Source organism: Protopterus annectens, chromosome 3.part1 (assembly GCF_019279795.1).
Source record: "Protopterus annectens isolate FY-2018-M chromosome 3.part1, PAN1.0, whole genome shotgun sequence".
NCBI classification, from domain to species: domain Eukaryota; kingdom Metazoa; phylum Chordata; order Ceratodontiformes; family Protopteridae; genus Protopterus; species Protopterus annectens.
This window is the reverse complement of record NC_056732.1, coordinates 346,594,145-346,610,716: the sequence shown is the minus strand read 5'-3', so window position 1 is coordinate 346,610,716 and position 16,572 is coordinate 346,594,145. Positions and strand designations below refer to the sequence as shown.

The 16,572-nt window shown below is 38.6% G+C and overlaps 1 protein-coding gene across 2 annotated transcripts; it reads right to left on the bottom strand.

Moving 5' to 3' along the window:
* Window positions 1–7,369: 7,369 nt before the first annotated feature.
* Window positions 7,370–16,009, bottom strand: EVX1 (even-skipped homeobox 1). Of its 2 annotated transcripts, none has more exons than XM_044067972.1 (3): window positions 15,594–16,009; window positions 12,985–13,209; window positions 7,370–7,900 (listed from the first exon to the last, which is right to left on the bottom strand). In XM_044067972.1, the coding sequence occupies exons 1-3, from the start codon at window positions 15,990–15,992 to the stop codon at window positions 7,370–7,372; spliced, it is 1,155 nt and encodes a 384-aa protein (XP_043923907.1). In that variant the 5' UTR covers window positions 15,993–16,009. The 2 variants fall into 2 exon arrangements, with proteins under 2 accessions (XP_043923907.1, XP_043923908.1); XM_044067973.1 differs by having other exon boundaries at window positions 12,985–13,223; window positions 15,599–15,997.
* Between the last annotated feature and the right edge of the window lie 563 nt (window positions 16,010–16,572).

Below are 16,572 nucleotides of genomic sequence, written 5' to 3'. Positions count from 1 at the left end.
TGTGTGTTTGCTTTCCATGAGCTAATGGCAACCTCAGTGATGATTACATTTAGCAGAGGGGGTATGGGGCACTGCAACACATGCAGTCTGGTGGGATTTCCTCTCTGCATAAAACGATGTTCACACCTGTCTGCTCGTAATACAATGGGTCCAGTTTTGTAAACTGGACTGGAAACTTTGCTTTTCCTTGCTAGACTCCAAACTAATTGCTTGACGTACTAGCCTCATACCTCGCAACCTGTTGGTGCAAGAAATCTGGACAAAACATAAAATAATGGGACTACAAACGCACAAACTAAGGGCAGGTTTTAAACGTTGCTCTTATAAATTTAGAAAGTTGATGGAATAACACGATTTGTGTTAGCATGCATTTCCTGAAGGATTTTATGTCAGAAGATCAAATGAATATTATTACTTAGGTACTTCAATCCTCAGTGATTTACCAGAAAAAAATGACGAGGGACAGACTAAAAATATGAGGTAAAAATCTGGACATTTTGCGAAAATCTGGACAGCTGAAAGGTATGGGTAGCAGTTTGCCCTTCGCACAATACCCTTCCTTCAAACACATGCATTAAACAAACAAAAAAAAAAACACAGAAAAAGTTAACAGCTGCTATGTTCAGACTGGTGCAAGGCCATTGTGTTAGTAAGTACACCAAGATTTTTTTAGCACAAGAACTTCTGTTTATGATAGCATGGGAAGATGGAGTGGACAGCAGAGAAAAGTTTGTGATCGATGTTTGGGTAAAAAGAAAAAAATGCAAAAGTGAAGAAGAGAGGAAAAGATAAAAGAGAATGCAACAGATCCAACATTTCAAAGTGGTTGAGGAAAAACAGTTTGTGTTTCATAGCTGGAGTATGGAAAAGATAACTGGAGAATGGCAGTGGTTAGTGAAAGAACATAGCAACTGAGCTAAAGACACATGAGAAGTAACGGGTTAGCTTGAAATGTACAGCAAGACAAATGAAGAACCTTAAGAATGATTTGGTTTGTATTCGGGAATCGGGAGTACTCTGTTTTAACTGAACATTTTCTTCACCATAATTAGCTAATAAAAAACGACTGAAAAAAAAACGAATTTTAGTTAAATTGGTACACATTTTAATAACTCAAAAAGGGCATGATTTAGCAATGCAAAAGATTGACATACACATATCTCTCACATACACACACCAAAAGTGATATGACATATATATATATATATATATATATATATATATATATATATATATATATATATATATATATACACACACACACACACACACACAAGTTAGGTTTGCCTTCCATACTGAAATGTCTAGGAGATAGCCATTTTAGAGGTTTTACATTGGATATGAAAACCGCAAATCAGAGCTCTAGAAATGTGTGTGTGTGTGGTTCTTCTACACCAGTACTAAACAGAGAAACAGAGCAAGATTATTCACATGTTCACTTTTTTTACCTTATACAAAGCAGTCCACATTGCTTACCAGCATTAAATAAATAATAATTAAATAAATAATGTAGATTACTGAAATCACAGCAGTGACAACCAAAGAATATTAAGAAAATTGCCTGACATAGTCAGAAGATACTGACCATAAACTGTTGTATAAATCAAACAGTAAAAGCAAGAATCGAGATATGACAAGGCTGTCAAATCTTACTGATACCTGTTACTGGTACTGTTGGTAGTTAAATGTGTTCCTCTCCTTTCACCTGCTACTGAGAAATGTGCTGTCACAGTTGCGTTCCTTTAAAGTGCGCATCTGGTTATAAAAATGTAACAATTTTGGACACAGTCTTGATATTGTAATAGGCTAAAAGATGCGGCTATCCTCAACACTGAACAATATAAAGCGGGCAAATAAAAAAAATAGGCTACATTTTTATAAAAAAATATGTATAGGTTACCAGTGACAAGTGTAATAACATTTACGAAACTTATTTCCGTTATTGTTTTTTCCAAATGACAAGTTGGGAGGTCTGAAAACACCAAAATATGCTGCAGGATAGAATGGTGCAGGTGCTAATAAACTCGCAATAATACAATATGTTTATAAGCACGTCGCCTTCAGCCGGAAACTTAGATAAACTCATAACGTTACTATCAGTGAAAATTATACTTAGTCAACACAAGGTGCACTGACCTGGCAAGCACATTACATTTCGATTGATATTGCTAAAACCGAGGAGAATATTCGAGACTCGATAGTGCGAGTCCCAAAACACATTCCCCAGAAACAACTGCAACAGTGGTTGTCACACGTTAGAAGGACGGCCACCCTGGCTCTATGTGGTGGACACTGTTCATGTGACACCCAAGGCTATGTACAAAAATGGGAAAATAGATTGATACTGACGCTGTGGGTCAAGGGCAACCCCCATGCGCGCGCACACACAACCACACACACAATGAGGGTATTGCACCACACACCCCACTACTTATATATATATATGATAACTGTGAGAGGATTGTACTTGAGAAAATGGCCAAACTGTTTGGTACCTGGTATATATTTTTCCCTAAATTGCACTTAAATTTTCAGGGACCCGAGGATCGCACTTCTAGTCTAACAGATATGCACAACTGAAAATCAGTGGAAACTCAATCAAGTCTCTACAGAGTAATTCACTAGAAAGTTGGAAAATGAGGCGGCACCGCTACTTTTCTTCACCTCAGAAGAATTTACACTGAATAAGTAGTTTTAGATGTCTCAAATGGACCATCACCCGCTTGCTGCCTTCCAGATGCATAATTTTTGCGATATGGTCATGTTTACTGGTACTGTGTTGCTGCTCCCATAAACAAACACCCTCCCCCTTCAATAATGCCAAGCTGTTGCCTAAGAAAGGCCAGCGAAATGCTATGGATATCTTTGATCTGTTTCTCTAGTTACATAACACTGTGGGGCATAGCTCTCAACCTCTTAGAGCCAGAAATCTGGACAAAGCCATAAAGAATGGGGAGGGGGCAAAGGACAAGAAATTGGGACAATTTTTAAATATTGCTCTTACAAGCGTTGGAAGTTAATAGAATATGCGGTTTTGTATTAGCATGATATTTTTTCTGATGGGAATACAGTCTGAAACTAAAATGTCTGAGATTACTGTCTGACTTCAGTCCTCAGTGATTTGCCAGAAAAGCAAAATTTAATGAGGAACAGATCAAAATATGAGGCAAAAATCTGGACATTCTACAAAAATCTGGACAGATGAGAGGTATGCTGTGGTCTGATTTAATACTGTAGGCACTTCAAGCACCAGCAGACTTAGTGTGACTGTTTATGCAGAATCCATTCAAACTAGCTTAATTTTCTGCAAAGTGCTTGGGGAGAAACACCTGCACTGTGTATCAGCATCATAATCACCAAATGCAGGAGCAGTGGATGTCAGAAAACGACGGTCACCCCTCTGTTTATACAAATTCAGAATTACAGAGATATGGTGGGAAGTCATGCTGCTCAGAAACACTAGCCTCAGAAAAGTACCACAACGATACCACTCCAAAAAGTGGGTGATGCAACGTAGACAAATTCTGAAAATGCAATAGGAAAGTGCAAAAAATTACAAGTGCCGTTTTAACAAATGTGATAACACTGTACTGTTTGTGGTTTTATATTTCATTCAACTGCTTCATTAGCTGTATTGTTTCTTTCTGCATTGGTAATATAACTCGTTTATTTTGCAGAAAGAAACAATACAGCTAATGCACCGCGTGTGTGTGTGTACTTCCGAAACGCGTCCACTGGACTTTACTCACAGAATTGATTAATCTATTAATTTAATATTGTGTATTTTATGTGCAGTGCTGGGATCACTACAGCTAGTCAAATGAGTTAAATGTATCGGTTTTGCCTATCCATTTTTTTGCACATAAGTATTATCTGGAGACAGAGTGAGGGTGGGGGCAGATATAGATTGACAATGAGCACACACACATAAGAGCATACCTAAAATACTATGCAAATTCTCCGTGTTTTTTTTTTTATATTCCTTGTATGAAAAATTAAGACGCTAGTATTATCATTTCACTCAGTTCAATACCTAGTAAATGCTATTGTTATCCTCATTTGGACAGATTAGGGCTCTGGCTGCTTCTCCCTTCCTCTCCTGCTGAACTCACTAGCTCAAGCTGAGCATTATTCCAAACATATGCATTGTAATCAGCTTGGTCACACTTACAAGAGCACGCATTAACAAGGCAATCAATCAAAAGCTAACTATCCAAGGATTCTGAAAGAGCTGAATTTGACTGTAAGGAAATGAGAACATATGACACACGATGATATTGCTAATCAGTTATTTATGTCTTGAGTTCTTAAAAATAAATACATTGTGAAATTGCCTTTAAAAAGAGAATAGACCCCCCCCCCCCCCACCCGGAAAAAAAACTTAGTCCTTTTAGTCTTAAATACTCCTGTGTATTGCATATTACATTCAGGGTTGGCTTACCGTTATCTTTGTTATACTGATATAATAACTAGTAGTGAATGATATTACCGCACCTACATGTTATAAACTGCAATCAGATGTACATATAGTTCCGATTCACGTGTGTTCCTTCTAGACAGTTTCCAATAATGTTGATGGCACATAACTGCTTATATAATTCGAAATAAAATTATTATAACAATTAATTCCTTGAACAACAGTCTTCTATGTATGACACAATTAAAAGTGACCTTGCTCAATAAGGGATGTGTTCCAGGCTTCAGTCTGGAGACTATGTCAATTAGATAACACAATGGATTTGAAGGCAGTTTACTGGATGTATACTCACTGATCCGTTTCTGTCATCCTAGCATCTCCACGGTATACCCTGTGGACAGGTTTATGCATTTAATTACCCGTATTAGTCAATTACTTTAATTTCAAAATCGTATAAAGTCAAAAAATGTAGTTGCATGATAGACAATTCATAGTAACGTGTGGGATATTAAAATAGGTCAATCAACTCCTTAGAAAATGCATCGAATCTACAATTTTAATTTTTAACTACTGTTTACTTTAAAATTGAATTTTAATGTCTCAGTTGCCTCTTTAAAATTTTTTAGTAGGAAAAGGGGAACTCTGGCATTCCGGTTTCAAGGGTCGCATCTTTGTTTTGTTGTATACATAGTGTATGTGCTATGCATGCTTATGTGTACCTATCTGTCTATCTGTCTGTCTATCTATCTATCTGTCAATAGACGGTTGGTATGGGTCTTGAAATAAAACGCTATACAAAAAGGGACATAGGCCGGTGAGTTAAAATGGTAAGCACAGTTTTGACATTTCTGTTCTTAAGAGGCTTGGAATTTCTTGTTTCATATAACAGCTGCACTCGCCTCTTCAAGAATATTTGCAATAAACTAAGCAGTTCATCTTACTTTAACACATATAATAATAATAATAATAATAATAATAATAATAATAATAATAATAATAATAATAATAATAAATGTAACCCCCAAATTTACATTTAATGTGCTATTGCTTTTAGTACAATGACTGGAAATAAAGTAATAATACAAACAAGCTAGGATCATGTATGTTGATGGTGCTAAACAATTTCAATTCGTATCACACACAATGTAACAGAATATTTGGCGTTTTAATATGCACAGAAAATGGAGTTCAGAACACACTGTGAAAATAGGAATGATACTCTGCAGGTGCAGTCAGGGTTCACAATTATATTCCATGTTCCAAAGCTTAATCTAGTAAAATGAAACAATGTAATATATAAATATCAGTTAACACCAACTGCATACTTTAATTTTGTTTTTCATTGTTTGTAACTGTGCTACAAATTAAATAACATTTGAGTTTACAAATCCTGTCCATTCCTACCCAGAAGTACAACAAATTGTAGTGGGAAGGCTTTCATAAAAAACACTAGGAATAAATAGATTTTGAAATAAGTCATAAAATATCTCTTTATTATCATTTTGTTTATGTACATTTTATTAATGGCACTGTATTATCTTCACATTATAATCAAAGAACTTGAGTTCCTAAAACTTAATAAATATGTGCGTCGAATTTAACCTAGGAAACAAACGCAAGAAATCAGAGCAAATTGCCAGTTTACAGTGTCTTTCAGTTGTAGTAGTACTTTATATTTTATTAAGAAATTGTTCCCTACCCACTCATATCAGTTTCACCCTTTAGCGCAAGCCCCAAATTCAAATGACACGCCTTTGCTTTGTAGAGAAGTAACCACTAATACACTGACTATATTTTAGTGTAAACCTGGTTTCGGAATATATATGTAAGGTTGACTTTTCCATGTCATGGGCTCACCCCAGTTGTTTGTTTGAGAGAGAAAAAAAACTAGAGGGGGGGGGGGGTCTACTACAACAACAGAAGCAAAGATCTATCTGATAAATGAGGCCTCAAAAGACATTTTCAAAATGATATTATGAAAGGGGTGTACTTGCAGAAAAAGAAAATACCGCAATAAAGAAAAAGCCTGGAGAAAGAGAACCAGGAAGCGTGTGTGTGTGTGTTGGGACACTTGCCCCTTCTTACCGTTTGTACAACAATTGCCTGAATTAGCTGGTTCTGCCCCCCCCCCCCCTCGTTTCCACCACCTACATAATCCCTTCCCCTGGCGGCTTATTAATGTTTGGTACCAGGTCCCTGTGCTGAGAACATTACCATAAATTCAACGTTCAAAAGTCCTCTTTACATATACAACCCTTGCTGCCTTTCATGGCCTTAGTACAGGCATCTCGTAGTGCATATTGGACACTAGCTCTTCTAAATAAGACAATGAACGGCGTGTGTGTGTGTGTGTGTGTGTGTGTGTGAGAAAGAGGGAGAGAAACAAAATGTTACGAGGATCCTAACATCACTTAACTTGAAGACATAAAACAGGCAGCCTTGACAACAACATGATGAATCTGACCCTCACATAGCTTTTCTACTAGCATTTCAGGGACTACCTGACATCTTTCCTGCAGCAGAACAATATAAAATGTATAAAACTCAACTAAATAATAGCACATTGCAGAATTAAAACTGTTGCAGTTCTGCGTTGTCGACTGTTGGCAAACAATCGTGCATTTCGTTTTTTTTCTAAAATGCATTTAATACAATGTGCAGCAGCTTAGACATCGGGACTTTCATCAGTCTTTCAGCGATGTACAAGACAGGTCCAGGGCGAGTAGCAAAAAAGTGCCACAATCAACGTGAGGAGAACGTAACACGGCTGATGTTCATGCTTCAGTTGTTTTCCTTTGATGTAATTATTCCATAAATCTGATATCAATATGGGGTACTACAGTCCTACTGAACGTAAAAGTACTCTGAACAGTTTCAATGTTAGTGGGCAATACCCCCCCCCCAAAAAAAAAAAAAAAAAAAAGCTATTAAGGAGCCGAGAAGCCTCTTGGTCTATCTTGTTAAAGGTACTTCCTCTCTCTGGTCCAAGGCGACTGACGGTGCTTTACTCAGCACTGAAGGCGTGAAGGTGAGGAAGGAGTCAGTTCTGGTGCTCGAGGAGCAGGTGAAGTCTGAAGCAGCTGGTCTTTGTGCCAGTCCATTTGACTGACTGGTGTGACAGGACAGACAGGAACAAGGACTGCTTCCTGCACTGCTGAGTCCGTGAGCAGGTGAGGGATACAAAGAAGGATGTCGGAAGGCGCACAGCAGTTCAGGACGGGGATAAGGGTGCGAAAGCACTCGGAAAGGGTCGAGGGGCCTGAGTGGAGTGCTGAAAGGTGTACCTGCAGAGGCCGAAGTGGCCCCAATGCCCATATGAGAGTAGTAAGGCAAAGGTAGGTGAGATGGAAAGGGGTATGGCAGGTTGCCTGTAGCAGCAGCGTGACTCATCATGTAAGTGTAAAAAGCAGGATCTGCTGGATGTGGCCAGGTCATAGCCAGCCGTTGTCTCTTGTCTTTCATTCTTCTGTTCTGGAACCACACCTGTGAAAAAATAATACAATTAACATGATGTACCTTCCACGAATATGCAAGCTATGCAGTTTTATTCTTTATGGAACTGCCTAAGGATGTCAGTCTTTGAAAACGCATTTGCAAAGAACACTTATTAACTGAAGGGTTCAAGAAGGCTTACTTGAAATGAACTAACATACCTGACTACAATGATATTAATGACAGGTATTCCTCCTTTAACACAAATGAGCGCGGACAGCTTTCTTTCAAGCGCAATAAAGGAATAACAATAATAATAATAATAATAATATAACTTGTATTTTGGGAGAGCCAAAAGTCTAAAGTTGAAGGCATTATTCCTCCAAACTCCTAAGTGCAATATTTATCTTTCACAAAGTTGTAGCCAGACATTCTGTATGTACCCATTGGAGAATAATTTTATGAGCAGTTCTCAGAAACATAATGGCATACATTTCAAATTGTTAGTGCAAGAGTCAGAGACAAAGTCAAAATAATATGTGGCAAATAGTGTGTGCGTGTGTAACAAAAGGTAACAATAGGGAAAGATTATAAAATTTGCTCCTATAAACTTAAGGTGATAGAATAAGAGGCTTTGCATTACAATTTTTCTGAGGAATATGAAGTTTGAAGCTGAAATATGGCTGTCATTATTTAGTGAGTGCAATCTTTAATGATTTGCTAGAAAACCGCAAAGGTTAAGGGGGACAGATCGTAAATATGAGGCAAAAATCTGCACAGTTTGTGAAATTCTTGACAGTTGAGAGGTATGACAGACAGATAGACAGACACTGCCTAATGAAAACAACACACATTGCACATAACTTCCTTGGGACTGGCTTATTCAATATAAATAATAAATCCGTAGAAGCCAAGAAGATGTGAAAAAGATATAAACTTTGGTGTGAGTGTACAGTTTTAGATGCATGCAAAACACACACACACACACACACGCACACACATACAACGACTACTTCAAATATGCATGCAAATTATAGAAGCCTAACTGGTAACAACTGGCCAAATAATTGCTGAACCCATGGATGCGGCAGCCCCATTGCACAGCTCTAAGACATCATTGCATGTCATTACATGTGTGCATGCATATCTCGGCCTGTGTTGCTTTTAATATTTGCCTTCCTAAAATGTGTACACATTTGCTAGAAGGTGTGGGTCTTATGCTATAAAAGCATTTTTTAAAAGCTTAATTAACGTTGAAAAGTCATTGAGACTGCTGGGTTGCCATCCATTCATATCCCCAAATGATACAAAAGATGAATTTTACTGTTCAACCAAAATGACGCTTCTTTTGACAAATATTACTTGTTTTCAGCGTTTTATATCATATTACGGTGTTTGTCAGGCAGTGCCACAGTTTAGTTCAATTAAATTTTAAGAATATTTTCTTATTTTCTGTGTGTGCGTGTGTAGGAAGGTGACTGTAGGTCTGTTTATGTATCTGTTTATTCACCTTCGGTGAAGGCACAGTCTAGTGCTCAAGAAAGGAACAATAGTGGGAAAGAGGAAAAAGTCATAATCCTCGAAGAGAACAGCGAATGTTAACAAATATTACTTTTGGAAATAATAAAATAATTTATATCACATATATGTATTTTTAGTCTTCTTTTCTTCTGACAACTTGCTATCGCCTTTTTTTTTGCCTCTTTAAGTGTGTCCAACGAGATTTAAGGTGAGTGACACACACACACACACACACATATATATATATATATATATATATATATATATATATATATATCTTATTTTCTTTTTTACCCATCTATAGTGTGTGTGTGTTAATTACTTTACATTTGTTGACGGTCTCCTGCGCCTGGCATAACAACGTAGTGCCAAAAGAATGCACAACACCGCAAAGTGTGTTTCACCGCTGCAGTACAGCACATGTAATGTTTTGTGTTTGCTAATGCTAAACTGTGGCAATGTTCTCAATCTATAAATCATTCATCAGATCAAACATGGATTGTGCCATTGTGTTTCATTTTTGTTGATATACCACATTACCTTTTATAGCGAAGACATGCTTCAGTTTTTATTCATCGATTTATTTGTTTACTTTTGATTACCTGAAAAGTTCTACTGGGTACAAAACTCTTTTCAGCGGAGGCCCAGGGAGAAAAGCTCCGCACTTTAATTATTAGAAAGCGTACACCTAGGAGTTAGAATGAGATGTAAGGTCATGTCACAGTGTACTATATATTACTTAAATATTACCAGAATAAAATGTTTATAATAACATACTTCTCAAATGTCCAGATGTCCATACTTTTGCTTCGTATTATTGGTCTATAACTCATAAAAGTTTTTGATTTTCTGGCAAATCACTGAGATGATCTGAGGATTAAAGTCACTAAATAATGAAATACGTTTGAGTTTCACACTTCATAGCCTTCAGAAAATCCATGGTAACACAAATCCTGTTATTCTAGCAGCTAAGTTTCCAAGATCAACATTTAAAATGTGTCCCTATTTTGGGGCCTTTGTATCCAATTATATCAGGCTTTGTCCAGACTTCTTGCACTAAAGAGGTTGAGGGGTACCCTGTCTAAAAGTTTGAGGCCATTCTCATTTAGACAGCAGAATGTCTTAAGAGTAGTAGAACACCTAATTAGAGCTACGTTGCTTAACGGAAGTCTTCAATCCAACATTATTTTCAAACTACAATGAAGCAAGTGAAAAAAGGTCTCTCTCGCTCACTCTCCACAAACACACATACGTACACACGCATAAACGCACATACGTACGCACGCATGCTTGCACGCTTTTTAATGTTTACCGCTCGGAACTACATTGATAGAAAATTACTGCTCAAGAAACGTTGAAAGCATCCAGAATACATAACCACATAATTTTAAAACAGTAAGTAGCAAAATTCCACCGAATTAAGACTTATCAGACTAGTAAGGAAACCAATAATGCAGTTAAAAAGAAAAGGAATGAGATAAGACCCTGATTACTTCTGAATTAAGACCAACGTGTGGCATGCTGGTCTGATCTATCTATCCAACCAGTCATCTGCTCATCTTATCAATCCGACACACACTTACTAGATTTGACACAGTGAACTCCCCCCATCTAACTATGCCTCTGTTAACAGTTTTTTTTGTCTCTAGTCTATGGTATACTTACTTATTTACATTTTTAGGCTACAACACAATTTGCCTATAACGCTCTCCTAGTAGCACAAGAGTTTTGAGCATCAGTCAGAATTGATTAATTTAGTCGCTGTCCAAAGTGCTCCCAGCCAAAACTGTTTCAACAGTTTTGTTAAAAGTTTGCGAAAACAACAAAATACTCTACAGCAGTCTTCATTTAATAATATAGGCCCCTAATTATGAACATGATAGGATGTGCAACCCTAGTAACTATCACCCCCAATTGCCCATAAAATGTAAGCAGATCAGTACTGAAATATAAAATGAAATTGTGTGTGAACATGTCAAATTTACTTATCAGATGACAATAAGGTGTAGAGCTTTATTGTGGTCCCTAAAACTTTGCTGGTGTCCCTGGCATACAGTAATACTGCTGTGGATCCACTAATTCCTACAGTTATGCTGGGACCCCTTACTTTATTACTTCTGCTCAAGATTTTCTAAAAATTGACATTACTGATGAGGCCATTATCTTCATGAATATTGCTATGGACACCCACATCTTTTAAAACATGTGGGAAGGGCTGGTTCCTGGATTAGCACCGTATTCCCCTATTTCATAAAATTGCTCTGGGGGAACTAGATTCTGATACTCTGCTTAGGCCTCCTGAGACAGTACATTGTAGTAGATTCCTTGATTCACCTATCCCTGCTGGGGGCATTTGATTGCTTTAATCCTGCTGTAGCTCACTGACCTCTTGTTGTCAAGCCATGACTCTCCCAATTGTAGTGGAGCCTGAATACCGCAGACGTGTTCACAGGTTTATACAGGTGTACACAAGGCTAAGGACCACTGGAGCTTTCATAAGACTAGCCAGTGTAATCCTGCAATAGCTCTTCTGATTCTTTTAATCATACTGGTCTATGTATATTTATTTGCTTTCATCGTCTGTCCATGTATCTATCTAGTTGTCAATTATCTATCTATCTTAACTCATTGACTCTTTACCTACAAGGACCTTCTGATAGGATCCAGATTGATCTTGTTTAATTTTGATAGGCTCTTCTAGCATTGCTAAACATGGCAAGGGCCTTGTAATTATCAACCTGCGTGTAGGCCCTTTATTCTGATAACTGGCTTTAATATTTTAAATTCCCTGCTGGATTTTTGATCACTCCTTGCTGGATGTGTGTGATTGAAGAATTGTCTGTTATCCATGTCTATGGTAGGCCATTCATTGCTTTTGCGGATTGGGGATTAGAGATACGTAGCATCAGAAGGGCAATCGTTGTGTCTGGGACCCCCCACTGCCCAACTTCCTCAAACAATCACCCTTCCGCCTATCTGTTATAACTAACCTCCCTACCGGTACTGGAATGGCTTCTGTCTTTCTGCAAATGCATGTTCTGCAAACAACCACCATAAGACGACCTGTCATCCACCCACTTTAATTCATATGGCTTTACCAGGGTTCCCCAGGGGTTGTTGTGGTAGCAAGAAATCCATCATCCTTAAGCAGAAAACACAAAATAGGCCACGTCTTTCCTGTAACTCTCCATCACCCTTTCCTAACCGAAACCGTTCAATAGAGTGACAGGAGATAGAAGATACACTGCTATGACAAATTACTTTTACTGGTACCGGTGTCACCGATCTCAAGCAACACAGTTAATCCTTCTAAGTCTGTTCAAAAATTTAAAGCATCAGTTAAAATAAAACCAAAACGACCCAACTGAAGCTGGTAAAAAAAAAAAAAAAAAAAAAAAAAACACCAAAAGCACTGACTAGATCAACACTTACATAGCGTATGTAATAATGTATACTCAATTAATGATTTTTATAAAGCTAGGATGATTGAAGGAAGAAAGAAGAGTGTTCTTTCAGCTGTTAAGACTAACGGTGACTAAGGTAAAGTGAAAAACGCATATACAGCTTCTGGCTCCTTTCAGCAAAAAGGCAAGTCAGGTGAGGTGTGCACTTACCTTAATGGTCGTTTCCGGTAAATTTAATGCTGCTGCCAGCTCACATCGCCTGGGCCTTGATACATAGTTTTCCCTATAGAACTCTTTCTCCAGTCTGGCAATTTGTTCACGTGTGAAGGCTGTCCTGTAACGGCGCATTTGATCACCAGTGGCGCAAGCTAAAGAGCTCGGTGCTCCACCAATCTTGACAGTCTCACCTCCGCTCCCGTGGCTAATTTTTAAGGCCTCTGCCTGGGGACCTGAAAAGAGAAACACAGAACGTTATTCTTGTAGAAGTATGTCATTTGTGCACATATTTATTTTTTTTATTTTGTATTCACAACCTTACATTAATGTTGCCCCCAACGTTGTGTTCAAAACCTATATACCTCTGTAAATACTGCCCCTTGGGCCTTGAGGAATGATGTTTTTTTCCCAGCTGTTGCTCCCTCACCAATTAGAACTGGTCATTTTTTTTCAAATGAACATTGCTTACCTGAAAATAAGCTGAGTGCAAGTATTTGCTGCAGACCTTAATTTAGACAGTCACATGCATCTTTTGACCTCAATAAGCCATACTTGTTTCTGAGAAATGCTTGGAAACAACGTATACTATGCCCGGCAACACATTTTACACGATGCTGCTGTGGTTTGTTATTAGCTGTTGCCTAAAATGAACCCCTCACTGAGACACATACCTCTCAACTATACAGATTTTCGCAGAATGTTCAGATTTTTGTTTCATATTTTGGGCTGGTGGTATTTTTCTGACAAATCATTGAGGATTGAAGTCAGAAAATAATGGCAGACATTTGAGTTTCAGACCTCGTATCCTTCAGAAAATGCATGCTAATGCAAAACCTGTTATTCTATCAACTTTCTAAGTTTGTACGAAGAATATTTAAAACTGTCCCTATTTTTATCCCTTTGCCTCCCAATTATTTATGGCTTTGTCCAGATATGCTGAGACAAAGCACCCCTGATTAATACAATGAATGCTTTTACTACAGGTTTGTTCCAACCGGTACAGACGGATGAAGACACACAGGCATTACAGCATGCCTGTTTAAAATATACCAAACCTACCTTAAAGATGAATACCTATTTTGAAGAGTTGTGTGCAGTATGCAGTGAAATTCTCCAGCATCTGCAGAGTATTTTTGTCGGTTGTCCGAGGGTTTTGTTTGTTTTACAGAACCTTTGATAGTCCCAGTTAGAACTCTTATTTTGACAATCTATGGGAATAAAAAAGATGACAAATCCCATTTTTGGCTGGTGACCCACAAATATTTCTCATGAGAGCATTTCAGAAGTCTCACTGACACTGCCTTAATTCACATCCATGAGGCGACAACATTAAAATGTTGTTGACTGAATCGCCATCTCCCATGGAGATGCTGTGCGAATATTACACCTCTCATTGCTACACCTGCAACTGTATGTGCCTGAACACAGCACAGGAAAAGTTCAGTTTTCTGTCTGGCTGTTTATCTATTTAATCTACCTACTTACCTGGTGTAATTTCTGGTGGATGTTCTGTGTTTTTTAGTGGTTCTGACTCATCACTTGTAGATGTTACCAAACTACACATTTCTTGCTTTGTTTTGGGGAGCGAGCATTCGATCGTTATAATCTCTTAGCTGTAGCTGGGGTGTTAAGTTGCTAAAATATGTAAAACACGAATTAGGAACTGGTGATAAAGAGCCTCTTAACCACAGCCATAACTAAAACCAAACAGAGGCAAGGGTGTAAAGGCCGCAGATCAGACACAGGTTCATGTATTGCCACAATTCACTTCGAATGTACAGAGAATAAGGCAATGAATTAGTACTAGTATGTATTTTCTGAAGAACAAGAAGACACCTGCGGTGTTCTGCTTTATTTAGTGCTATTATTCCAGACTGTGCAGTCAAAATATTGTGTTTATGAGGAGGGATGGAACAAAATGTTACTGCACAATGGTGAACATTCCCAAAACCAGGGACAATGTTTTTATTTAAAAGGGTAAGCCTGAAAGCAATGGCTCAGAGAAGTCGATGGCACAATATAACAATATTAAGAATTTAGTCTTATACGAGTTAATAACACAACATACTAGAAGGTCACAAGAGTACACAACTGCTTCTTTCACTCCATTGTCAGCAAATTTGTGTCTGATTAACCACACACACACGCACACACACACACACACACACACACACACACACACACACGTGTCACAAATGTCTAGCATGGAGCAAGACTTTAATAAGACACTTCGTCTGATATGGTGAATGGACAATATTACAGACAATGAAATGACAGTGACATTAATGATACTATTTTACTAAAGCAGAAAAATGCAGCCAGTATACAATGTTTCTAGTGATGAAACACCTTTGTTATGTCAGTTCATTTAATCCAACAGTCTGCCTAAAGACTTTGTTTACTGCACCATCCAAGTGCATTTAGCATCCGTAGGTGCTGATAACAGAGACAAGGTGCATGATGACCTTTGGCTACTTATTGTTAAGATGTAAAAAGAGAAACAGTTGGGGGAGGAGGTAAACAGGTAAAGCATGCCACTGGGTGAACTTTCATACCCGAAAATCGGACTAGTACCATAGCTATAGAATAATCAGTAATGAAACGGTACCATTATTGTGGGGATAATCCATTGCTCCAGAACTGCAGTCTGAAGTGCAGCTCACATCAATTTCTTCGTAGAAGTCCGATTCGGTATCAGAAGCGCTGCTGAGATGCTGCCCCGGGTTGGAACGGTTTTCCATTAAGGGTTTGTCCGCCTGACAAAGAGCGCCAGCTGGCCGGCTCACAGAACCCGTCTCGCTTCTAGCTGCCATCTCGTCCTGCCCCCCTCCTCCTTCTTGCACAAGAGGGTCAGATCGGGGACTACCACAACCTTTGTGCACTAATGACTCTGGTGACTCCTGCGCTCCGGCCTCTGACAGACCGGACCCTCTTTTGCCAAGAAGAGTCCGGAGCTGTCCTGCCTCCAAAAACATGACCATTTCTTTTCTGCCGGTTTCCATTTCGACTCCTTAAAGTGCAGCCCAGAAACCTCTACCACGAACCTTTACAACAATGCAGTCTTGGAGGAACACACAAGAAGCAGCCGCTAAACGGGATGACCCTGTGATGCGCTCACAGCAATGTACTGCTCTGGCTCTGGGAGGGATCACCATTGCCCCTTCTTTCTAAGCTGTCATTACTAATGGTGCAATCGTCACTCCAGCACCCCTTGTGACGCCAGTCATTGATTTGCAGAGCTGATAAATAGAAATGTCTTCAGCAGTAGCAGCAGCGGCAGAAAGATGAAAGGGAAAAATATTTTGGAAATGGCAGGGTGGAGAATTTTGAAGCCACACGGGCTCAAGGGGCGAGTAGCGAGAAGGGGGTGGCGAACGCTTGGGATATATAAGAAATAAGTCAGGGTAGCGACCTCTTAAAACTTATGCAGACAGGGTCCAGAATTCCACTGGGGCGCTTTACTGGACAATAAAAGCTGATTTTCAGTTCACCACAACCTTGGTCAAAGATTGATGACAAGAAATGAAACCGATTGAAGAAGAAGACCGATACCGCATTCATTTTAAATACATTCTGAATACC